This window comes from Cyanistes caeruleus, unplaced genomic scaffold (assembly GCF_971803275.1).
Source record: "Cyanistes caeruleus unplaced genomic scaffold, bCyaCae1.hap1.1 HAP1_SCAFFOLD_94, whole genome shotgun sequence".
Taxonomy (NCBI): Eukaryota; Metazoa; Chordata; class Aves; order Passeriformes; family Paridae; genus Cyanistes; species Cyanistes caeruleus.
The window spans coordinates 693,843-718,052 of record NW_028255897.1 but is presented as its reverse complement, the minus strand read 5'-3'; the positions used below and the strand labels follow the sequence as shown (position 1 = coordinate 718,052).

The following is a 24,210-nucleotide window of genomic DNA, read 5'->3' as shown; positions in this document are numbered from 1 at the left end:
TTTTTATCTGTGATAGAGATGAGGAAGTGTTGAACTCGTTCCAATGAGCTGCCAAAAGCAGTGACTTTAGTCCCTCTTTGGCTGGGGAGTAGCACTGGCCTTGTTGAACGCCGGCAGTAGCACAAGCAGGACTCCTCCAGCAGCAGGGACACGCCACAAGCCAGCAGGGAACTGTGGCACCAGAGGGGACCGTGGCACCAGAGGGGACGGTGGCACCAGAGGGGACCGTGGCACCAGAGGGGATGGTGGCACCAGCCATGCCCAAGGTCTGAACAGGGTGGCAAAGTCAGGTGGTGCTACCCGGCTGCATGAACAGCCCAGGCAAGGCCTGGCGAGGAGCCAGGTCTGGGGGGCATCCAAGGAGTCCTGTCAAGAGCAAATGGTTCTAATATTCTCTCTGGGACAAAAAAGGAGCAATCTTTAGGGTGAACTCGTGCTAATAAATATTTGCTCACATATGGTGGGGTTTCTCTGCAAATGGGCTTTGATGGGAAATTTCTGACCACATTTAGTTTTACTCTTTAAGTCGAGCACCTGAGTAGCTTTGTTAAGGAATGGAGAATTGTTTGTAGCTCAGTATTTTCTCAGGAGGAGCCTTACATTTTAGCACAGGAGGAAGGTAAGGCAAAGTTTAAAAGCTTTCCCCTCCTGAAGTGACACACTTTCTGAGGAGTCTGTGAGGAGAATTCCCCTCAGCCACTGCCAGGGCTGTTTGCCTCCTCTGCAGGCTCAGGATTCTGGGAGTTCCACGAGCCTCAGCTCCCACAGTATTTTCCTCTGAATATTTCTTGTTTTGCAGTACACAGGGAGAATATTTTGTGCTAGATTCTCTTCTGGGTTTTGAGGTGAATCTTAGTAATTCTGTTGATTTTCCTGTCCAGATGAACTTTTGGTAGATAGGAAGGAAAAGGGAAGAAGTACCATGGAAAATCAATTGCTCAAAATCTGAGAGGCTCAACCACAGTAAAAATGAAGTCTAAATTGAGGAATTTTTTTATTTTTTTTTTCCCTTGCTAGGTGGGGTAAAACATGAAGTGTTAATAAAGTTCTTTGAAAAGATTCAGCAAGCACCTAGCTATATGAAAATCAAAAGAGTGAAGGATGAGACGAGGCATGGGAAGAATCTTCAGCCCTTCCCTGTTGAAAGTAAAACAGTAGGAAAACTGCCTCTGGCTGTTACCCACAGGTAACGTGTTATCTGTAGCCAAGAGCAGATGGCCCAAGCTGTTGGTGGCCCAAGCCCTGCCGTGGCTGGCCCACTTTCAGTCCTAGCTGGACCAGGGTGGCCGGCTTGGGAGGGGAGGAGGTGGGGGGATCTCAGGGGGCTTCTGCTTCACAGCCGGGCTGGGGGGCCGTGGAGGAGGCACGGAGTGCTGGTGTTCTGCTTTCTGGAACGATTCCTCCTTCTGAGGCCATGTCTGAGAGCTGTCAAACCGGACAGTCTTTGGGCTCCCTGGGGGCGAGGGAGAGTCGCGCCTTCTTGGCCGGGAAGCTGGAGCTGCAGCAGCGCAACTGTGGAGAGAAGAGGTGGCTGAGGCCCCCAGCTGCCGCTGGCACACAGGGACCCTCCTGCACAGCAGGGCCCAGAGCTGCCAAGGCTCCCCAGCACGGCTGGAGCTGCTGGCACAGCTTGGCCCAGCTGGACAGCTGCCCCTCAAGGCCCTGGCGAGCAGGGGATGGCTCTGGGCAGGGTCCCTGGCCAGGAGCGGGCCCCAGAGCACCTCTGCCTGTCAAGGGCAATCTCGTCCCCGCTCTTTCTCCTGCCCACCTTGCTTTGCCTGTGCCCGCTGCTCCTGGGGCTGCTCTTGGCCAGGCAGCCTCAGTGGCAGCCAGCACTGGCTGCAGCCCCAGCGGGCTCCCCAGGACAAGGCCCAGCATTTAAGAGGCCAATGAAAGCCCTGGGCAGCAGCAGAACTCTCAGCAGAGTTATTTGGGCAACCAAGGACTATCCACAAGTCCACAGCAGCCTCATTGGGAATGTCTCCTGACTATGAGCAGCCTTTCAAGAAGCTGGAGGGTGGGGATGAACAACAACTTACCGTTTCTTGTCCTTCCACCACCGGAATCCAACATAGCAGAGAACCATGGAAAGGGGCACTGTGAACAGTGTCACTACAGTGCCTATCATGCAGGACTTGCGCACATCCTGCGGGCAGAACACTCTTGGGGTGCTCGGTGCATTCTCAGCATTTATATTTGACTTGCCAAGCGCATCTGTGGGAGCAATGGGCAGCGTGAGCCTGTGCTGTGCTCCATGGCTGAGCTGGCAGCACACTGGATACGGCCAGGACGTTCTCTGTTTCCCCCAGAGCTGGGGCCTGCAGGCACCTTGCTGTCCCTTGGCACAGGCTGTGCCACCCAACAAAGCCCAGAAGGCCAAGAGCAGAGCCCGGGACAGCACAGCTGCTTGGGCAGTGGCTCCTTCCAGGGACACGGGCCAAACCCATCCCTGAGCAGCCACTGCCACCCCTGACCCTCCCTGCTCTGTGACAGCTCCCCCAGCCCAAGGGGACAGAGCCAGGCCCTGTCAGGGGCCAGTGCAGCCCCTGCCCAGTTGGGAGCCAGGGCTGGCTGTGGCCCTGGGCTCACAGCAGGGCTCCCACTCGGGGCTGCTCCTGTATTTTGGGCCTCTGGATGCTTAGGGCCAGCTCCAGGAGCAGCTGCTGTGGGAGGGAGATGTTGGTGAACGAGTCCCTTTTCCTAAGGGCTGGGAATGAGCTCCAGAGGCCTGGAAGCTGCAGCACCTCCAGCTTTGGCTGCTGCTCAGCCGTGCAAGGGCCAGCCATGGGGGAAGAGTTGCTGGCACACAGCCTGGCCGAGGGAGAGCCCAGCACAGCAATTACCTCCTGTGCCTGGGCCTGGCATCTCCTCCTTTCCTGCATCAGCAGCTGGCACAGAGACATTGCTTCCTCTAGCATATGTCATTGTCTGCACAGACATTTCCTCCAGCACTTGAGAAAGGAAAAGGGACAGCTGGATGAGATAGAACTGTTCGCCATTAGGTGAGGTGGTATCTTCAGGAGGCAATACTTGTCAAATCATGGATAAGGATCAAGAGGAAAGGCCAGGTTATTGGGGCTGGGCCAGGGCCCTCCCTCCTCCAAACAGTCCCTACACCTGATCTAGCCCAAGACCGGGAAATTGCAGGGGATCTCAGGTTGTTTATGACCCTTGCTGCACTTTGGGCTCCCTGTCAGCTGATGCCAAATGCCTTCCTGCAGAGGCTGGGGAGAAGCTGCAGCCAGGCCAGGCTGGGAAACAGCCCTGCAGGCCATGAAAGCAGCAGCGGGGCAGCAAGGCTGCCATGGATCCCTTCCTGCTGTGCCGGGCACAGCGTGTCCAGATGTGCAGAGAAAGCCCCCGGCTGCTGAGTCTCAGGAGAAGGCTGAGGGACATGGACCCACCATGGCGTCTCTCCAGATCACTCAGCATCTTGTCCAGAAGTTGGGATGCCTCCAGGGATTTCTTGTCTTCTGTGTCTTGGTTCTTCCATCTAGGAGGACCTTAATGGAAAGTAGTTCCATTTCTCCTTCAGGCCAGAGTGGCAGTGAGTGCACCTGGGTGACTGCTGCCCTCCAAGGCACTCCCTCCTCTCCACCTTCCACTCAGGAGCAGGGGCAGGGGGACCACGTGCCTGCAGTGGCCTCACACTGGGATGGAAGGAGCCCCTTGCATGGCAGTCAGGGGAGAAAGGACTCCCTGGAGCTGCCAGCAGCTCTGAACTGAGTCCCAGGCAGGACCAGGGCTTGGCAGTGGCAGCCAGAACAGCTCAGGCTCCCTGGGGCTAGCAAAGGAGATACACAAGGCACAGCCCTGGGACACAGCCCTAGGCCTGGCCCCTTCCTCTCTGCTCTTCTCCGTGGCTGCACAGAGCACACAGAAGGAGACATTGGCATTGCACATGGGAAGAGGACTGACAGCTAAATGCTCCTTCCTCCCACTGACAGCAATGCTGTGGGATCACTCAGGGCTCCAGAAGGGAGCAGGGCAAGGTTTCCAGAATCCATCAACCTTCAGACTCTCAAGGGAAAGGGCACATGAGTGAGCTCTTGCCACCTTGACACTGATTATTCTGTGCAGAAAGGGACATTGAAAACTTGCCTCCAACATTCTCCATGGATCTCAAACCATTATGTGCCAGGGCTTTCAGGTACTCCATGTCACGATCCCAATCTAGAAGGGAGCACAGATCAGAACCATTCCATGGTGTGCTGGAATCCCATTCTGTTTTAGGGAACTGGGCACTGCAAGGTGAATGGGTAAGGCTGTGGGAGGAGCCAGATGTCAATGGACATGGCCAAAGCTGCAGAGTGGCCTGGGGAGCTCTGGGCTGGCTCTGGGCACTCTCCACCCTCTTTGCAGGCCCCGTGCAACATCCCTGGAGGGGCAGTGGGACCAGCCCAGGGCCCCTGAGGCCTCTGTCCCTCCCACAGAGGAAACACTCCCTGAAGCCCTGGGGAAAATCATCCCCAACACTTCCCAGGGAGAAGGGAGCACTGTCCCAGGAAGGGGGACCGAGGCTGCCGGCTCACCTGCTCGCCCTGCTCGCCACGGAGCAGCCTGGGCAGCCCTGTCAGGCAGGGCCACTGCCAGGAGGAGCAGGAGGAGGAGGCGCAGAGCAAAGGCCATGGTGCCTTGCCCACTGCCAGTCCTGCAGCTCTTGCTGCCACCACTGTCCTGACACCGCTGTCCCAATGTCAGCACCGCTGCTGCCGCCGCCGCTGCTGCCACAACAGTCGTGGTCAAGGACTGACTGCTCGGTCCTTGTGGTGCTGGGCAACCACGGGGCTCTGGGACCTCTGTGACCTCAGAGCCTGCTGTCACCTCAGCCTGCTGTCACCCCACAGGCTGCTGTGACCTCATGGTCAGGGTGGAATTGTGTGGGGAGTGGGATCTGCCTTCTTCACCAGGGACCTCATCCTGCCCAGCAGCTCTGTCCAAGGGCTATGACAGGGTCCCAGCCCAGCTGATCTCACAGGCTGGGGGATGAAGGGATGGAGAGCAGCCCTGCTGAGAAGGACTTGTGGCTGCTGCAAGGTGAGTGGCTGGACATGAGCCAGCCATGTGCCCCCAAAGGAGGCTGCCCAGCAGCTTGAAGGAGGTGATTCCACCACCCCTCTGCTCTGCTGCGAGCCCACCTGGAGTACTGCATCCACCTCTGGGTGTCCAACACAGGAAGGACATGGTCCTGTTGGAGCTGGTCCAGAGGAGGGACAAAATGCTCTGAGGGCTGGAGCCCCTCTGCTTTGGAGACAGGCTGGGATAGCTGGGGGTGTTCAGCCTGGAAGGGAGAAGGCTCCAAGGAGACCTGATTGCTCCCTTTCAGTACTTTAAGGGGGCTTGTAAAAAAGACAGGACAGAATTTTTAGTAGGGCCTGTTGTGACAAGACTGAAGGGGAATGTTTTCAAGCTAAAAGATGGTAGATTCAGACTAGACATAAGAAAGACATTTTTTACACTGTGGGTTTTGAAACCCTGGCACAGGTTGCCCAGAGAGGTGCGCATCCATCCCTGCTGACATTCAAGCTCATGCTCTGAGCAACCTGATCCAAAGGTGTCCCTGCTCTCTGCAGGGCACTGGACTAGATGGCCTTTAAATGTCCCTTCCAAGCCAAGCCATTCTGTGCTGCTGTGCACCAGCAAAGCAGTGCTGGAATAATGCTGGGGTGATGATGCTGGCACCTGTGTTTTGGTAGTTGTGCCATTTAGCTGTTGGCCAAGAGAGGATTGATGGGCTGCACAGTGAAGTCTGCAGAGAACAGTGTGCTCAAGGAGAAACAGGAGAGGAACATGGCTTCCAGTTCAGATAAATGCCAGCATTTTGCTGCCCATTCCTTGTTAAGAAATAAAGGAATGTCCTGAAGATCCCTTCAATGTGGGTGCACTATTGGCTGTATCAGTACTTGTGTTCTGTAAAACAGGTGAGTTGTTACAACTTCTTGCCCCATTTATCACTGGATAAAACCCAAATACTGCATTGCTCCATGTCTCCTTTCTTCCAAGTAAAAGTAGATTTTGTTCATTCTTGAGTGGGACATATTCATCTGTTGACAAGCAAATTCTTCTTGCCGTTCATACAACGTCGATATGCTCTAATTGGATTGTAATTAAGATCTACCACTCATTGTAATTAAGACTGGTGGACTGTGAGGCGAAGTGTTGCATAATTTGCCCTGGAGAGAGTTTTTCTCTAATTCAATGATACATGAAGACAGGTGTAGCCTACCATACTTCTGGCATTAGTCTCTCACTCTGTCCTTTTCTCTCACCCAAGGGGAGGATGGAGGTCTGCAGGTCTCATCTGTGCACAGAAAGAGTTCAAATCTCACCCAGACCTGCAGATGCTCATGATGGTTTCTGCCGGGCAGTGGCCGAAGCAGTCACGGTGATGGATTTCAGGCAGCGCTGGGGCTGTGCCAAGATCTCAGGGGGCCCGGCCAGAGCAGTGGTGGCTGTTCTGCCCACATGGCTGGTCCCAGGCCCCTGCTCCCTTCAATCCCAGCTGCGGGCCGATGGCTTCCCCTCCCTGTGCCCGGCAGCCGCTGGGGCCGCGCGGGCCGTGGTGAAGGGGCCTGGCCCAGCCCAGAGCCGCTCCCGGGGCCTGGCGGAGCCCGGCTCGGTGCAGGCCAGGCTGGAGCAGGGCCGGCCTGACCAGCACCCAGTTAACTCTTCACAGCTGGAAACAACAGAGAGCTTTCCGGGGCTTGCCTGTCTTTAAAATGTGGATTTCACACAGGAGGATACAGCTTCTAAATGGTTTAATAGGTTGTCAATTCTCAGAGCCAGCCAGCTATTGGTTTTGCTAAGCACTGAGGAAGATCTTAGCAGCCCCTTCCTAGAAAAATCATTTCTGTGGGTGACTTCTTCCCTCCTCACCAAGTATCAGCTAATACAAAACCAGCACAGACACTCAGGGTGTAATAGGAAGCAATTTTGAAGCAATTGTTTTAAAGCAAAAGCAGTTATTGCACAGAGATTGATGTCACTCCCCCAGACCACTGGAGAGGGACAGTGACCCTGTCACCTCCCCCTGGCCAGCCCATTCCAATTCCCAATCAGCCTTTCTGGGAAGAACTCCTTCCTATTGTCCAGCCTAAACCTGCCCTGGTGCAGCTCAAGGCTGTGTCTCCTTGTCCTGCCCTCCAGCAGATCCCCACTCGCAGCCAGCTTGGTGTCATCTGCAGTTTGTGAGTGCTGGACTCGACCCCCTCAGCCAGACCCTCAGTGAAGATATTAACCAGGCCTGGGCCCAGCACAGATCCCTGGGGACACCACCAGGGACTGGACACCAGCTGGATGCAGCACCATCCCCACCACTCTCTGGGCCCGGCCTCCAGCCAGTTCTGCAGCCAGCAAAGAGTGCTCCTGTCCAAGCCGTGGGCTGCAGCTTTTCCAGGGAATGCTGCGGCTCTCCGTGTCCAAGGCCTTGCTCAAGTCCAGCTCGACACATCCAGAGCCTTTCCCGCACCCACCAGGCGGGTCAGCTGGTTATAAAAGGAGATCAGGTTGGTCAGGCAGGACCTGCCCCTCCTAAAGCCACGCTGGCTGGGTCTGAGCCCTGGGCCATCCTGGAGGTGCCGTGTGATGGCACTCAAGGGGATCTGTTCCAAAATCTCACCAGGCACCGAGCTCAGGCTGACAGGCCTGCAGTTCCCCAGAGCCTCCTGCCAGCCCTTCTTGGGGATGGGCTCACACTGGCACCTCCAGTCCTCTGGGACCTCCCCAGTGAGCCAGGACTGATGAGGAGAAATGATGGAGAGCAGCTTGGGGAGCTCATCCACCAGCTCCCTCATCCCCCTAGCATCGATCCCATCCCATCCCATCCACCTGTGAGCATCTGAGTGGCTCAGCAGGTCTCTGACTGCTTCCTCCTGGATTACAGGGGGCTGCTCTGCTCCCTGTCCCCATCTACCAGCTCAGGAGAACACTTGTCCTGAGGAAATCCTGTCTTAATGTTGAAAACTGAGGCAAAGAAGGGGTTAAGTACCTCAGCCTTTTCCTCATCTTTGGTTTCCATATCCCCCCCAATAAGGAATGGAGGTTGTCCATGGCCTTCCTTTTGCCATTCATGTATTTCTAAAAACATATTTATTATCCTTCATAGAAGCAGCCATGTTAAGCTCTAATTGAGCTTTCACCTCTCTGCTTTTCTTTCTGCATGACCTAATGACATCCTTAAAGGCCAAACGCTGCTGGAGCTCAGCCAGCCCTGGAGCTGGGAGCCTTCCCTGGGGAGCCTGTTCAGTGCCCCAGCAGCCTCGCAGGAAAAACCTTTTCCTCACATCCAGCCTAAACCTGCCCGCCTCCGCTCCAGCCGCTCCCTCCACTCCTGTCCCTGGGCACCAGAGGGAAGAGGTTCCTGCAGCCCCCAGCCAGGGACCCGCTCCCAAGGCTGCTGCCATGGCAACCAGGCCTGGCACCAGCTGGGATGCTCGGTTTCCATGGGCTGGGCTTCAGGAATGGCATTCCCCAATTTCCTGCTCCTGCTGAAACCGCGCTGCCGCTCGCTTCCCTCCCACCTCCCATGGAAAGCACAAAAGGCAAAGATCCCAGGCTGGGATAAGAACAATTTATTGAGAACAGCAACGAGATAAGGAACAAACGGGAACAGAAACAATTTTGGTAGCAGAAAGGATAAGACAAACCATTCACAGGGAAAACTACAACACCACCAACTGACTCTTCCTGGCCATGTATTTCCTCCTGCCAAGAAAGGACACCCTTCTCTGGTGAGAGAGAGGGAGTCCTTTTCCGGCCCCTGGCAATGACCTGAGATGGGATTGAATATAATGACAGGGCCATGATGAGACTCTTGCATTCCTTGATCCCACATCATGACATTGCCATGGGCAGGAAGAGGTACAGGTGTCTTCCCAGCATGGATCACAGGGAACATGAATCACCAGGTCACTTCCAAAGTTGGTCCTCCAAGCAGGGATGAGGCTGGAGCTGTGGAGAAAGCTCTTTCTGCACCTCGGGGCAATCACAGGGTTTCCCTTACTGGTGCCTCCACTGGTGTTTGGTTAAGGTAGAGCTCTGGCTGAAGCACTTCCCACACTGGGGACACTCATAAGGCCTCTCCCCAGTGTGGATGCGCCGGTGCCTGACAAGGGTGGAGTTGTGCTTGAAGCCCTTCCTGCAGTCAGGGCAGCGGAAGGGCCTCTCATCCGTGTGAATCCGCAGGTGCACGAGGAGACTGGAGCTGGTCCAAAACCTCTTCCCACACTCGGGACACTCGTAGGGCCTCTCCCCAGTGTGGATCATCTGGTGGATGGTCAGCTGAGACCTCTGGCTGAAGGTCATCCTACACTCCCCACACTCATAGGGCTGTTCCCTAGTGTGGATCCTCTGGTGGATGGTCAGGTGGGACCTCTGGCTGAAGCTCTTCCCACATTCCCCACACTCATAGGGCCTCTCCCCAGTGTGGATGCGCCGGTGGGTGATGAGGGTGGAGTTTCGCTTGAAGCCCTCCCCACAGTCAGGGCAGCGGAAGGGCCTCTCATCCGTGTGAATCCGCTGGTGCACGAGGAGATGGGGGCTGGTCTGAAACCTCTTCCCACACTCAGGACACTCGTAGGGCCTCTCTCCTGTGTGGATGCGCTGGTGGATGATGAGGTGGGAGCTGCAGCTGAAGCCCTTCCCACATTCCCCACACTCGTAGGGCCATTCCCCAGTGTGGATCATCTGGTGGCGGATCAGTTGGTTGCTCTGGCTGAAGCTCTTCCCACACTCCAAGCACTTGTAGGGCTTCTCCCCATCCTGAAGCTGCTCATGGACCACCAGCTCAGAGCCCCGGCTGGATCTCTGCCCGTCTTCCCGGCACAGGGTGGGTCTTTCCTCCTCAGAGCACCCTGGGATGGCTTTGGAGCCCCTCCTCCTGCGGGATCTCTGGGGATTTTCCTCCCCATTGGATTCCGGCACCGTAGAGCTGCTCACAGTGGCCTCTTCCATGAGGTTGTGCCGCAGGGATTTGTACTCCCTGGTCTCCACTCTTAGCTTCTTGTCTGGGGGAGGAAGGACAAGGAGAGGATGGGATTTGCCTCCGTGCCAGAGGGAAGGGGAAGGAGATCCCCCCAGTGCGTCCCCGGCAGGACGGCGTCGGCAGCGGGGTTGTTCTGCAGCCGGGGGCCAGGCTGGGCTGGGAGATGGAGCAGGAGAGAGGGGGAAAGGGGCACTGACTTCCTCCTCACCTGCCTGGGTGTCCTGGGGCATCTTCCTCTTCCTCACAGCAGCCTCCTTCTCCATCTGGCCAAGGTTTGGGAATGGGAAATCCTGGTTTGAGGAAAAATACAGTTTATGAGCACATTGGAATAGGGGGTTCCTCCTGCCCAAGTCCATCTTTAGAAATCACAAGCTATCCATAAAAACCTCCCAAACACCAAGATTCAGCCCTGAAAATGTCTCCCAGGAATTCCCCATCTCTGGTCTTTCCCCTTGGTGTTCAGAGGTTCCCCCCGTCCCAGCTGCTGGGGGTCACGCTTGTATTGGGGGTCCCCTGTTTACTCAATCCCTGCCTTCCCCAGGCTGCTGGGAGTGCCAGGAATCTGAAAAGCTCACCCCATTTCCATCTCCCCACTTAGGGATGCTGGGACCCCCAGGGTCCCCCCAAGGGGCATTTTCCACTCAGCTTTGCAGTCATTAAGTCGCAAATATCCCCTCTCAAAAAACCCAACCCAGGGACCCCCCAGGACATCTGGGCTGAGCTCCCCCTCCCTGGTCACCTGTGGCGTGGGGGGTGATGATCCCACAGCTGGGGGACTGTAAATTCAGGGAGTTCTTGACCTCTTGGTTCCTTCTCCTTTCCCTGATCCTTCTTTGTCCCTCCTCTTCCTGTTGAAGTTCATTTAAACAATTATGGTATGTCCCAAGGGAAGAACTCACCCTTGGTGTTGTATAAGGTCAGTCCCTACCTACCCTCCCTTTTCTTTTCCCCATCCCATTGGCTGTAACCCCCCTGTATCCCCTGGCCACCCCCTCCCCCAAGTTTAAGAGACAGCACCCGAGGAATCTCAGCCTCTTTCTTGCTCCGGGCGCTCCACATACAATGAACCCAGGACCACGCCTCGTAAGTCTGACCTTTCTTTGTCTAAAATACCTTAGGTCCATGTTGGATATATTTTGAGACCCCTTCCCACCCGTGTTCTGTGAAGGGCAGACACATCCCCATGGGGGACAAGAATGAAGGGGTTTGTGGAGTATTTCCAACATCTTCCTCCCTCTCCTCCCCTTCCATCCCTTCTTCTCCTCCCTAATGCCAGGTCCTTCTCCTGCTTCCATCCCTTCTCACTCTCCTTCTTCCTCCCTCCTCCCCCAGGAGCAGTGACACCCTCGGTGCCCCGTTCCCAAACCCCTCACAGCCCACGGCAGGAGCGGGGATGGAGCCGGGACAGGTCGGGATGGGCAGCGCGGGGCTCTCCGCTGCTCCCACCCGCTGGGGACGGGGGGAACCCGGCCCGGGGAAAAGGAGAGGGAAACTGGGAAAATTGGGGGCTGCAGATCCAACCTGGGGCTGGCTGGGGACCCTGGCTGGGGACTGCCAGCCCTTGGGGCTCCTCTGGGGAGATGTGGGAGGGGGGAACACAGAGAGGGCTGGGGGATCCCAGGAGTGGCAGCACTGGCAGGGACTGGTTTGGACTGGGATCATCCTGCGATCACACTGGCAATGACTGGAACTGTATTGGATGTGTACTGACATCATACTGGAATCATACTGGGAGCAGCTGGGTCCATGCTGGCTGAGACTGGGATCCCACTGAGGGTGACTGGAGTCATACTGGGATTGACTGGGAGTGGCTGGGAACAACTGGGATCATGCTGAGAGCAACTGGGAGGAGCTGGGAATGACTGGGAGCGTGCTGGGGCTGACTGGGATATACTGGGAGAGACAGGGAGTCCCAGGGATCACACTGGAGGCTACTGGGGTCACACTGGCACTGACAGGGAGCAACTGGGGGCCACTGGCCTCATACTGGGAGTGACTGGGATCAGACTGGGAGTGACTGGGATTAGATTGTGACTGGGATTAGACTGGGAGTGTGAAGGAAACTGGAAAATTGGGGAAAAAATGGAAAAAAACCCAGGATAAATTCAAGGAAAATGGAAGGGAAAATTCAGGGAAAAACCAGAAAAGTATCAGGGTGAAATCCAAAAACATCAGGGGAAAATCAGGAAAAAATTGGGAAAAATTTGGGAAAAATGAGAAAATTTGAAAAAATTGGGGAAAACCAGGAAAAATTTGGGGGGAAAAAAAGAGAAAACTCAAGGAAAAAATGGGGAAAAATTGGGGAAAAAAGTCAGGAAAAGAAAGTGGAAAAAAATTTGGGAAAAATCAGAAAAAATGGGGGAAAAATCAGGAAAAACCAGGGAAAATTGGAAAGAATATTGGGGAAATCAGGAAAAAAACTGGGAAAGAACTTGGAAAAACTGGGGAAGATCCATAAAAGAAAGAGGAATAAAATCTGGAAAGAAATAGGAAAAATCACAGGAAAAATCAGGTAAAAACTAGGAAAATTTGAGAAGAAATTGGGAAAAAGCTAGAAACTAATTGGAAAAGGAAAAGAGAAGAATCAGAAAAAAGTGGGAAATACATGAAAAAAATTTTGAAAAATTGTGAGAAATCAGGGAAAATATCAGGAAAAGAAAGCCGAAAAGACCCTGGGAAAAATCAGGAAAAAATTAGGAAAAATATTGGAAAAATGAAGGAAAAACCAAAAATATTTGAGAAAAAAAATTGCAAAAAAATCTGGAAAATAATTGGGAAAAAATCAGAGAAAAAATGTGGAAAAAAAGGAAAATCACGGGAAAATCAGGGAAATGAAATGGAAAAGGATAAAAATATCTGGAAAAATCAGAAAAAAAATAATGAAAAAAAATCAGGAAAGAATTGAGGAAAACCAGAAAAATTAGGGAAAGGATAAGGGAAAAATCTGGAAAAAAATGGGAAAAAAAGGAAAAAACACAAAAATCAAGGAAAAGTTTGAGAAAAAAAATGGGAAAAAATTGGAAAAAAAAAATCAGGAAAATAAAAAAAAAATCATTGAAAATATTATGAAAAAAAATAAGGGAAAATCAGGAAAAATATTGAGAAAAAATTGGGTAAAATCAAGAAAAGAGGGAAGAAACCTGGAAAAAATTAGGAAAAATCAGTAAAAAAATTAGGAAATACAGGGAAAAATCAGGGACAAATTGTGAAAAAAATCGGGGAACGATGAGGAATAAATTGCGAAAAGAAGAGGGAAAAGTCAGGAAAAAACGGGGAAAAATCAAGAAAAAAATTTAGGAAAAGAATTGGGAAAAAACAGGGAGAAATCAGAAAAAGAAAGAGGAAGAAGACTGGGAAAAAAATGGGGAAAATCAAGGAAACAAATCAAGGACAAAATCATGAAAAGAAAGTGAGGGAAAAAACTTTGGAAAAATGGGAAAAAAATTGGGAAAAAACCAAGAAATATCAAGGAAACAAACAGGAAAAAATCAGGAAAAAATAGGAAAAAAAAGGGGAAATATTGGGACAAATCAGAGGGAAAAATCAGGAAAAAAATTTTAAAAATATTCGAGAAAAATTGTTTGAAAAATGAGGAAAAAAATCAGGAAAAGAAAAAGGGAATAAAACCTGAAAAAAATCAGGGAAAAAAATAAAAAAAAAAAAAAAAGAAAAAGAAAAAAATTGCAGGAAAATCAGGAAAAGAAAATGGGTAAAACAGGGGAAAAAATCGTGAAAAAAATGGGAAAAACCAGAAAAATTACAGAAAAATTGGAGAAAAAGTTGGGAAAAAGACAGAAAACTTTGGGAAAAGAAGAGGAAAAAATCAGGAAAAAATGGGGAAAAAAATGGGAAAAATTCAGGGGAAAATGAGGGAAAAATCAGGAAAAAATAAGAAAAAAAACAAAGAGAGAAAAAAATTGGGGAAAATCAGGAAAAGAACAGGATGAAATCCCCCTATCCCATTTTTCCATGGAATTTTGGGAATTGCGTGCCTGGGAGGTTGTAGAAGAATTTCCAGATCTGGGAATCCAGGGAGAGGGGAAAGGTGGAATTTCAGATGAGCTGGTCAAAATTTTTGGGAAGGTTGATAGCCTGGCCCTATTCCAGCTTCCAGAATGTTCAGATGAATCCCACGCCTCCTTCCAGCTGGAAAGCATGGAAAAATCACGGGAAAGCTGTGATTCAAATTCATGGAGTTTTGCCCCCAAAGCACCCTTTTTTCCCACCAAAATTTCTATTTATCCCCCAAATTTCAATTTTTGAGATAATTAAATGGCGAAGATAATGGGAAATGGGGAAAAATAAGATAGAAATTGAGGAAGAATGGGGAAAAGTTGGGGAAAACTACAAAAATATGGGGGAAAAGTGAGAAAAATGGGAGGAAAAATGGAGCAAAATAGAGGAAAATAGGGAAAAATGGGGAAAAAATAGGGAAAAAATGGGATAAAAATAGGAAAAATTTGAGGAAAATGAGATGGAAATGGAGGAAAAATTGGGAAAAATGGGAGAAAGAAAGGGAAGAAAATTAGGATAAAATTGTGGAATAATGAGATAAAACCAGGATAAAAATGGGGGGGGGGGGGGTATAAGGAAAACTGGGATAAAAATGGGAATAAAAATGGTAAAGAGGAGGCAAAAATGGGGGAAAAATGGTAGAAATTGGGGAAAATAGGAGTAAACATGGGGGAAAAACTGGGAGAAAATGGAGCAAAAATAGGGTAAAATGGGGAAATAATAGATTAAAAACGGAAAAAAAAAATGGGAAAAATAGGAAAACATGGGGAACGATTTGAGTAAAAATGGAGGAAAAATAGGAAAAAAATCAGAAAAACTGGGAAAAAATGAGGACAAATGAGATAAAAAAGGGAAATTGAGGGAAAAAGGAAAAAAAAGGGGGAAAATTGGGGAAAAATAAAAAATAGGATAAAAATTGGGAAAATTGTTATGAAAATGAGGAAAAATTAGAAAAAACAGAGCAAAAATGGGATAAAAATGTGGAAAAATGGGATAAAATGGAGACAAATTGTACTCTAATAGGGAATGACTGGGAGTGATTTGGCTCTTCCTGCTGCCGAGGAAACTGGAGCCACACGGGGTGAGCAACTGGGCAATGCTGGGAGCAGCCACTGCCGGCACCGGGAGCCCCGAACCCCTTTCCCGGCCATGCCGGACCCGCATCCCCCCGGCCCCTTTGCCGGGGCTCTGCCGCCACCGCCACCGGGACCCCCCAAAAACACCTCCCGGGGACCCCCGGGGTGCCCCCGAGGGGCATCTGCGGCTCGGCTCTGGAGCCCTGCCATCCCCAAACATCCCCCCCAAAAACCCCAAAGCCAGGGAGCCCCGGGGGATTTGGGGCGAGCTCCCCCTCCCCGGGCACCTGCGGGATGGGGGGCGATGGTCCCGAAGGAGCTGCAGATGCAGAGAGCGGGGAGCGCAGGTGGAGCCTCCTCTGCCTGCTCCAGCTCTTTCTCCTCCTGCTTCTCCTCTTCCTCCTCCTCTGTCCCTCCTCTGTCCCTGGGCGTGGTTCGGAGCCCTCGGGTGAGCGGGGCCGGGCCGGGACACGATGGGAAAGGGCTGGGTCCCCCCCAAACCGAGCTGGGGGCAGCGGAGCTTTGGGGGAACAATGGGAACGGGGCGGGACAGGGGAACAGGGGGAGGTGGGAGCACTGAGGGTCCCCCAGTTCACCCCAGGAGCCCCAAGCCCCGTCCCAGCCCCCCCAGTTCCCCCGCAGCCCCGGCTGAGGGGGGCTCAGCCCAGGAGCCGCCGTCGTTCGGGGCTCCCCCGAGTGCAGGAACGGGAGAGTTCCCGGCTCGGGGAGGCCCCAGCACAGGAGGGGATCTTGTCCCTCTTCCAGGGCCCTTCAGGGTCTTCAGGCCCCTCTCAATAGGAGTTTTTCTCTTTTTCAGGTTTTTTGGGGGGGATCCCACCACTACAGGGGTGTTTTTTCCTCCCCATTTTAGGGTGTTTGTGCGGCCGCAGCCCCACAAGCCCCTTTTGAGGGGGGATCACGACGGCTTTAAGTGACATTTTTAGGGGTGTCCCCACCCCAAGCCCCTGTAGGGGATGTTTTGTCCCCCAGGGTGGATTTTGGGGGTTCTCTCTACCATGGCCGCTTTAAGGGCCCCCGGTGTTGTCGGGTCCCACTGTAACTCCTCTTAAAAGGGCAACACCGCTCCCGTTGGTTCCGGCAGTGGAGCCCGGGAGGGGTTGGGGGTCCCGGGAGGGGGTTGGGGGTACCTGGGTGATGCCGATGAAGGTGATGGGGTCCCCATGCTGAGTATAAACCTTTGTGAGCGTTTCCTGGGGGGTTTTCGGAAGTTCTGGGTGGTTTTGGGGCCATGGTGGTTTTTGGGGAGTTCCCAAGGGGGTTCACAGGGGTCCTGATGAGGGAATTTGGGCGATCCCGGGAGTGGAATTTGGGATCTCAAGGTTGTTTTGGGGAACCTGCTGGTGATGGACATGGGGACCCCATGCCAGGTATGAACCTTCTCAATGTCTGTATGGGGTTTTGCGGTTTTGGGGAGTTTTTGGAGCATCCAGGGATGTGTTTGGGATCAGGGGAGGTTGGGGTGTCCCGGGGGCTTTGGGGGTTCTCGGCAGGTTTGGGGGTACCTGGGCAATGCGGGTGGCAGTGCTGGGGACCCCATGCCAGGTTTGAACCTTCTCCCTGTGCACGGGCAGCGTCAGCGTGTTCAGGGAGATCCTGGGGGGCCCGGGGGGTCACCCCAAATCCCAGGGACCCCAAATGCTGAGGGACCCCCCGAACTGCCCTCACCGCTGGATCTGCTGCAGGCAGGGGGGCACCAGCACTCGGCCCCCACCCTCCACCATCACAGGGGGGCTGTGGAAGAAATCTGGGGGTGCAGGGACAGGTCGGGTGGGACCCCCAAAGTCCTGGGGGAGGGGACACGGAGGGACTTCCAGGAATTCCCAATTTGGGGGAAAGAAGAGGGACCAGGAAGAGTTTGGGGGGGCTGGGTGGGTCATGGGGGGACCCCCAGAAGTCTTGTGGGTGGTGGGGAGGGCAAGGAACAGGGCGACCCCCAGGATGGGTTTGGGGGGGAACCGGATAGGAGCTCCCATGGCAGTGGGATGGGAAGATCTGCCCGTGGAATTCCATGGGAATGGCATGGCAGTGAGATCCGTCTACAGAATTCCCATGGGAATTGGACAGCAGTGGGATCCATCCATGGAGATCTCACGGGAATGGTATGTCTGAGATCCATCCATAGAATTTCCATGCGAATTCCCACATTCCCAAATTTTGCCCTCCCAAATCCCACATTCCCATTCCCATATTCCCATGGGAATTTTGCCCTCCCCACCTTTACACTCCAGCGCCTCCCGCCCATATCTGACAGATTTCCGGAGACATTCCCTGCAGCTGTGAGCCAGGGAATTTGTTAATCCCTCAGCCTGGATCTCAGGGATCCCCATGGCGGTGCCACAGTTGCCATCGCAGCCCCACAGATCCCCCAGCCCCGGCTCCCCCCGCTCAGGCTGTGCCGCTGCTGCAGCATCTGCAGCTCCGCGCTGGCCCCGTGCTGGTGCCGCTCCTTGTGCCGGCCCTGGCTATCCCAATATCCCAGCTCTGGCTATCCCAATATCCCAGCTCTGGCTATCCCAAGATCCCAGCCCTGGCTATGCCAATATCCCAGCCCTGGCTATGCCAATATCCCAGCCCTGGCTATGCCAATATCCCAGCCCTGGCTATGCCAATATCCCAGCCCTGGCTATCCCAATATCCCAGCCCTGGCTATCCCAATATCCCAGCCCTGGCTATCCCAATATCCCAGCCCTGGCTATCCCAATATCCCAGCCCTGGCTATCCCAATATCCCAGCCCTGGCTATCCCAATATCCCAGCCCTGGCTATCCAAATATCCCAGCCCTGGCTATCCCAATATCCCAGCTCTGGCTATCCCAATATCCCAGCCCTGGCTATCCCAAGATCCCAGCCCTGGCTATCCCAAGATCCCAGCCCTGGCTATCCCAAGATCCCGGCTCGGCTCCGCCCGGCCCCGCTCGCTGCGGCGGCGCTGGAAGGGGATCCCAGCCAGGGACCCCATGGACATGGACTGCGGGAAGCCCGGGCCGGGCTCCGACAGCGCCGCGTGCAGGGAACGCAGGGAGAGGAGAACTGGGGGGACATTTGGAGATTTGGGATCGGGGGGGTCACGGCTGAAGGAAAGGGGGGAACGGGGAGAGCCGGGAAGGGCAGTTGGGGATGCCAGGAGTGACAAGAGGGGAGGCTAGGGCTGGCTAGATGTGGCATGGCTGGAGTTCAGGGCGTTCCTGTACCCAGGAAAGGGAGCTCCAAGGGTCCCCGCTGTCCCCATTGCCAGGACAGGGCAGGGAAAGCTGGGATGGCTGGGAATAGGGGTCCCGGGTGTCCTGAGTGCTGAGGAAAGGAGGGGCTGGCTGCTGGGAGAGGCAGGAATAGGGGTCCGGGGGGTAAATGGGTGAAGGAGAAGGGGGCTCTGGGGGCTGCGAGAGGCGGGATGGCCGGGAAAGGGGTGCAGGCGTTCCTGGTGCCAGATAAGGGGGTGCAGGGTGGGCCCCACGGCCGGGAATGGGGGTTCGGTGGGATGGCGGCGGCCAGGAATGGGGGTTTAGGGGCCCCTCGGCGCTCCGGAATGGGCGATCAAAGAGTCCCGGTGCCGGGGTCCCCCTCACCTCTCGCCGCCCCCCGGGAGCGCCCCTGGCCCCAGCGCTGGAGCCATCGCGCTGCTCCGCTGCGGCCCCGCCCACAGCCCCGGCCCCGCCCCCAGAGCCGCCTCCGGCCCCGCCATTGGCGCCGCTCTTTGCTGCCCGCCAGTGGCAGCCCGAGGCTGCAGTGACGTCACCGGTCGCCGGGCAGATCCCGGCGGCGCAGGGCGGCCAAGGCGGAAGCGAAAGTGCCCGAGGGAGCGCGGGGGGAGGGGACGGGGCAATTCCAGGGAATTCCCCTGGATCCCCTCCCGGGATCCCCCGGGACCCTCCTCGGCCGCGCACTGCGGGACCCCCGGGACAAACTGGGCTGAACTCCCGGGCCCTGCGCCCAAACTCTGCCTGGAACCCGCCGGCTTCGGCCCAAAGCGGGGGAAGCCCCGCCATCCGCGGATCCCATTTTTCCTGCGGCTGCGGCTCCCCAGCCCCGGCGGAGCAGGAGCGGGCGCTGGGAGCCCGAGCCCCGATTCCCGATCTCCTTCTCTCTCTCTCTCTGCTGCTCTCTCCCTCTCCTCTGGGTGATCAGAAATGCCAGAGCGGCTGGAGAGCCCCGTGCCCAGCTCGGCTTTCCCTGGAAAGGGAGGCCTGGGGGTGCGGTGCCCCGGGATGGCCGGGAATGGGGCTCCGGGGGTCCCCGGGCTGACGGAACCGGGGGATCCAGGGGCTGGCAGGGGAGGATCCCCGGGAAAGGGGGTGCAGGGCGCTGTTGGTGCAGGAGAAGGGGCTGCAGGGGGTCCCGGAGCTGGGGAAGGAGATGCGGGGGGGTCCCAGGGCCCAGGAATGGGGATCCAAGGGGATCTGGAAAAGGCTGAGCAGGAAATCCAGGAGTGCAGACCTAATTCACATCAGAGACACAGAAATCCGGGTGCAACAGGAAACCAAACACTAAGAACTCCACACCTTGGAAACAATGAACACTAAACTAATGGATTTCTATGGGTTCAGACTGTATAAAGTTTAGGAAACATCTAGTAAAACTCACATGTCATGGAATGATTTTCTCTGCACATGCAGCCTATGTGTGGTTGAAATGATTCTGTTCAGAATCAAGTAATGCCTTATTTCTCTGGAGACATTGTTGGAGAGTTTTTGCTTTTCACAGTTTCAGTGAATGGATTACACCATTAGAAGAATTTTTCGTAATAATTCTACTTTTCTGTTGTCAGTTCTGCTTGGGCCAGGGGTGTGAGAATCAGTTTTTGGTCAGAAGAGAAGAAAAAGAAAATACTTGATTTCTTTCTAATTTTTGTTTTTATGTTTGTGCATGGCTCTTAGTGATGGCAACATTATGGTATGGGTTTTTCCATGTTCACCTTTAAGCTGCATTTTGAAAACCAGAAGACCTTGAAATGCGGCCCTTTAAAAGGTAAACAGTTAATAGAAAATTGTTTAAAAAAAACAACAAAGAAACAGCAGATGGGGGAGGGAGCCCTCCATGTGAGTCATCCCATGGCTGCCCTGGAAGAGAAGCTTCATTCCAGGCAGCCAGCAGAGGAGCTTTAGAAATGCAAATTAACACCTCTGGGGCAAAGCCTGGACAATGTACCAGGGTGTTCCTGCCTGGGGGAGGAATTGGGCTGAATTCCTCTGCCCCTCACCCCAAGCTCTGCCTGGGGGCACAGATGGAATTTGCACAGCTAAAGGCAGAGCCCATGGTGAGGATATCTGACTCTGCAGCAGAAATTGGTTAAGCTGCAAAGGAAAACTGCAAATGGACAATGTTGTGAAAATTTCACTATAAAAAATGGGGGAGAATCATCCCACTCCCCACCTCAACTTGTGCTCTCACTTTCTGGGTTATCTAGGGTGAATTAGAGCACTGGGGTTTTTTTGCTACCACAAGTTCAAGGAAATCAGTTGGGAATCCAAGTATGTGCTGATTTAATTAGAGAAAAGCCAAAAATTCATGCAGCCCTGGCTTGAGGGAGCACCCAAAAATGGGGAAAATATGAATGGCCACCAGAACAAATCCTGCAACACCATGGACCAGGCCCTGGGAACCCTAATGAATTCATATCAGGTACCAGAGAACCCATTTATCATTTCCATGCCATAATTAGATTACAGGATGTCTTCAAAATAATACCAACCAGACAGCTCCAGTTCCTGACTTTCTTCACAATCAATCCACCCAGTAGAGGAACACAACATTTCACCATGGGATGGGGTCAGATTATCTTTTAGCAGGAAAAGGAGGCAGAGTTTGTGCAAAGTTAAATGACTCAAACTGCTGCTGGCAAATACATCACAGAGGAAAAGTGGAGAAACAGATAACAAAGGATGTAAGAAAAGAGCTCATGTACTGGTCCATATGTGGAAAGGATGGGCATGGGCAACTTTTTTTGTGGTTCCCTGGCAGACCATGGGTTAAACAAATGCAGTTTCTCCTCTTATGTTCTACAGCAACTCTCACCTTTTCACCATGCACACACCTTGCTGAGTGCAGCTCATTCAGCAGCTGAGCAAGGGGATGCAGGGGGCAGCCAGGCCTCCTGAGCCACAAACGGCTACAAAAGGACAGCGAATGAGGGCACTGAGAGCAATCCCAAAACCAAAGAACACCCAGGAAAGAAAAAACAGAGTCAATGAGTGAATCTGCTTGCAGACAGGGCCAGGGACTTGCACATAAGGAAGCAATGGGAGAAAGCATCACTTTCAGAAAATGTTACTAATTGGCAAGGACCGCTGCTCTGACAAAGTCCCGCTAAATTCCTGAACTTCCAGAAGAACAAAGACTTAACAGAGCCATCAATATCGGATGTTATACAAAAGTGGTGGGTACATATTAACCGGGACATGCACGAGGCAGATGGGGAAGTCTGAATCTTCCAAGCACCTCCGCCAGTGGGGAAAGGGACAGGGACACGCGGCCGGGAAAATCAGGACAAAAACGAGGCCGCGTCCTCCAGCAGCTGGAGAGAGCGCACGGCAAATGCCCCACGGCCTCTCCCTTTGGGCAGCAATAAAGTCACTCTCACACCGCTCCTCGGGCTCCTTTGGCCACACAAACCTCTGGCGCCGGGAATTTGCCCGCCCAGCCCCGGGCACAGCGCAGCCACCTCCGGGCTACCGACACGAACCGGGACGAGCCAGCGCTGCTCCGGCACCGGCTCCTGCCGAGGCCCCAGCGGGAAGGAGACCGCGGGCAGCCGCTCCCGCAGCGCCCTCACGCCAGGGCCAACACGGGCCGGCCACGGCACAAGCCACCCGCCACAGCCCCCCGCCGCCCCCTCCCGGGCCCGCAGCGAGCCCCGAGCCCCCGCAGAACCGAGCGCGGCTCCCACCTGCGATGGCTGGGGCCGCCTCCGAGCTCCGCCGCCGCCTCACCGGGCTCCGGCCGCTGCCGCCGCTGCCGGGCCCGCACAGACGCTCCGGCAATGGCGGCTCTCCTGCCCCACGGCCGCCCTGGGGGCGCCAGCGGGGCCGGGCTTTTCCCCGCTCTGCCCAATCAGCGCGCGCCAGAGCCACGAGTGACGGCAGCAGCAGCCAATCGCAGCCAGCGGCGGGCTCTGCACACGGCACAGCCCCGCCCCGCGCTCTCAGGGCCCGCCCCGGGCTGTGTGAGGGGAAGGGCGGAGATGAGGAACAGGCCTGGAACGGGCCCGGCCCGAGCCGCCATTGAGCTCCTAACACAAACAAAGTTCTCCGCAGCTCCCGGCCCGCCTTTCCCTGCCCTGGGTGTTCGGTGGCTCCGGCTCAGCGGGAAGCCCTGGAGCCTCACTTCTCCCACCTCTAATTAGGTGCCTCAGTGCATCGCTCGGATTTTTCCCAAAAAGGAGAAAACTGCCCCAAATCCCTGTGGATGAGTGGGGGAGGAGAGAGATTTCTGGCAGAAAATTCCAAAAACTCAGTGAAGGATCATGAGAAGTAAATTAATAGCCCTAAAACCAGCTTCCCCCCTACCCTCCCTCCTCCCGGCTGTGCCTCCTCCCCCGGCAGTGCAGGTGCGGTGAATTAAAGGGCCAGGAGACCTTCTGCTCCCATTAACAAGCCTTTATTAGAGACAACTGGGCCTAGAGGTGGGGGCTTGGGGCGCACGCCGCCGCTGCTCCCTGTGCTCAATGTCGAGGATCACGCAGGCCTGTCATCATCCACTGTCAGCAGGACTGGAGCCTCTATCCTTGCCAGGATCACCCAGAGACTCTGTCTCAGGCTCGAAAGTCCAGGGGTGTCTTCCCTCTCAAGTCCTGCCCAGGTCATGGCAACCAGCTTGCTGGACTGGGATTGGCGCACCCAGTCTCCCCAGGTCCCCGCTGCCTCCACAGTGTGGTCCTCCAGATGTTCCCTGAGCGTGGCTTGTTGTCCAGGGCTGTCTTTGCTCCCAGGTGGTAATATGATTTTAATATGCACCCATGTGCAAGTCTTTATGGGAAATGGGGAAGTTCATCCTGGGCAGCAGCAGCTAAATTACCCGACGGGTTGGGAGGGGGTAAGGGATGGGGATACAAATGCAAGGATAAAACAAGTACGAACTTCTTAACAGTGAACCCTTTTGGGACTAACAACACCAAAACCCCTTATCCAGGGACCTAAACTGGGATTGAAACAGGAACATATAATTTGAACATTAGGATTTTTATTTTTAACAATATCCCCCCTCTTTTAATTTGACCAGGCATCAGCCTGCGTCAACTTGTTGTTTCAGGCTCCTGGTAGTGAAACTTCTTTAGTCTTTGGTATTGGTCATATACCCTTTTTGCTTCTTTCAGCTCTGAACTTTCTAACATTAGGATCTTAGTTTTTCCCTTCTCTTGGGTTATTTCTAATGAGTTGTAGATCGTGCTGCTAGACTGTATTACTGAGGTAATCATTCTGATCATAGATGGGATGACGCAGGGAAGAAATAACAGTTCTGCTAGTCCCGCTATACAAATGAATGCCCCCTTTTTCCACCAGCCCTTAAAGGACCAGAAACTATCCCACCAATCAGTATTCAGGATTGGCATCCATTCTTGGTTCCCTACGTAGGAGATTTTTCTGATCTCTTTAGAAATGTTCCAGATTACTTCACTTTTATCATCTATTTCTAGGCAGCATTCAGAGGTGTTGAACTTCCCACAGATTCCCCCCTCATCAGCAAGAAGGTAATCTACTGCCAGTCGGAGTTGGTACACCAGGTACATCAGGTCTGGGAGAGTTGGTCACTTATATGATCAAGAGCCAGGGCTGTTTTGTTCCATGTTATTTCAATTACAGCTTGGAGCCTGATTATTCTGTTTAACATGTATATTGGGGTCCTATATCCCCAGGACCCATCCTGGGCCCAGGTTGCTGGCCCATAAGTTCTTATTATTTCCTCCAGGGTCCAGACTGTTCCTTTCCAATTCTGGGTCCCTCCTGTGCTTATTACACTCCTCTTCTTCCTTTTTAGGGGCCTCTTTAGGTTGTCATATAGTGGTACTCCAAGCTCTGAGCCAGCTTGTTTTGGGAGCAGGAAGAAAGCTGGCTTTATCACCCCAATCGTGCAGCTACCTGACCAGTCTCCTGGTAGATGTGTATAAGCTGCATCCCTGCAGATC

General features: G+C 53.8%; 3 protein-coding genes across 7 annotated transcripts in view; 1 reads left to right on the top strand and 2 right to left on the bottom strand.

The window, feature by feature from the left end:
* Positions 1-24,210, top strand: part of LOC147646520 (uncharacterized) — a 319,904-nt gene that overhangs the window by 70,408 nt on the left and 225,286 nt on the right. The window lies entirely within an intron of this gene.
* LOC147646530 (uncharacterized) lies at positions 971-4,755 on the bottom strand. The gene is made up of 5 exons (XM_086873370.1): positions 4,533-4,755; positions 3,405-4,173; positions 2,844-2,951; positions 2,040-2,214; positions 971-1,512 (listed from the first exon to the last, which is right to left on the bottom strand). The coding sequence occupies exons 2-5, from the start codon at positions 3,430-3,432 to the stop codon at positions 1,269-1,271; spliced, it is 555 nt and encodes a 184-aa protein (XP_086729496.1). The 5' UTR covers positions 3,433-4,173; positions 4,533-4,755; the 3' UTR covers positions 971-1,268.
* LOC111944206 (uncharacterized) lies at positions 8,556-22,097 on the bottom strand. Of its 5 annotated transcripts, none has more exons than XM_086873347.1 (5): positions 21,976-22,097; positions 13,975-14,128; positions 10,722-10,830; positions 10,191-10,272; positions 8,556-10,004 (listed from the first exon to the last, which is right to left on the bottom strand). In XM_086873347.1, the coding sequence occupies exons 4-5, from the start codon at positions 10,243-10,245 to the stop codon at positions 8,998-9,000; spliced, it is 1,062 nt and encodes a 353-aa protein (XP_086729473.1). In that variant the 5' UTR covers positions 10,246-10,272; positions 10,722-10,830; positions 13,975-14,128; positions 21,976-22,097; the 3' UTR covers positions 8,556-8,997. The 5 variants fall into 5 exon arrangements, with proteins under 5 accessions (XP_086729473.1, XP_086729475.1, XP_086729476.1 ...); XM_086873349.1 differs by lacking the exon at positions 21,976-22,097 and adding an exon at positions 15,360-16,038; XM_086873350.1 differs by lacking the exon at positions 13,975-14,128.

Excerpts from the sequence above, each read along its gene's own strand:
- LOC147646530 (XM_086873370.1), bottom strand. The coding sequence starts at position 3,432 with ATGCTGAGTGATCTGGAGAGACGCCATG. Across the intron at positions 2,952-3,404 it reads TGATCTGGAGAGACGCCATG|TGCTGGAGGAAATGTCTGTG; the intron begins GTGGGTCCATGT and ends TCCTTTCTCAAG. Across the intron at positions 1,513-2,039 it reads TGGTGGAAGGACAAGAAACG|TTGCGCTGCTGCAGCTCCAG; the intron begins GTAAGTTGTTGT and ends TTCTCTCCACAG.
- LOC111944206 (XM_086873347.1), bottom strand. The coding sequence starts at position 10,245 with ATGGAGAAGGAGGCTGCTGTGAGGAAGAGGAAGATGCCCCAGGACACC. Across the intron at positions 10,005-10,190 it reads GCCCCAGGACACCCAGGCAG|ACAAGAAGCTAAGAGTGGAG; the intron begins GTGAGGAGGAAG and ends TTCCTCCCCCAG.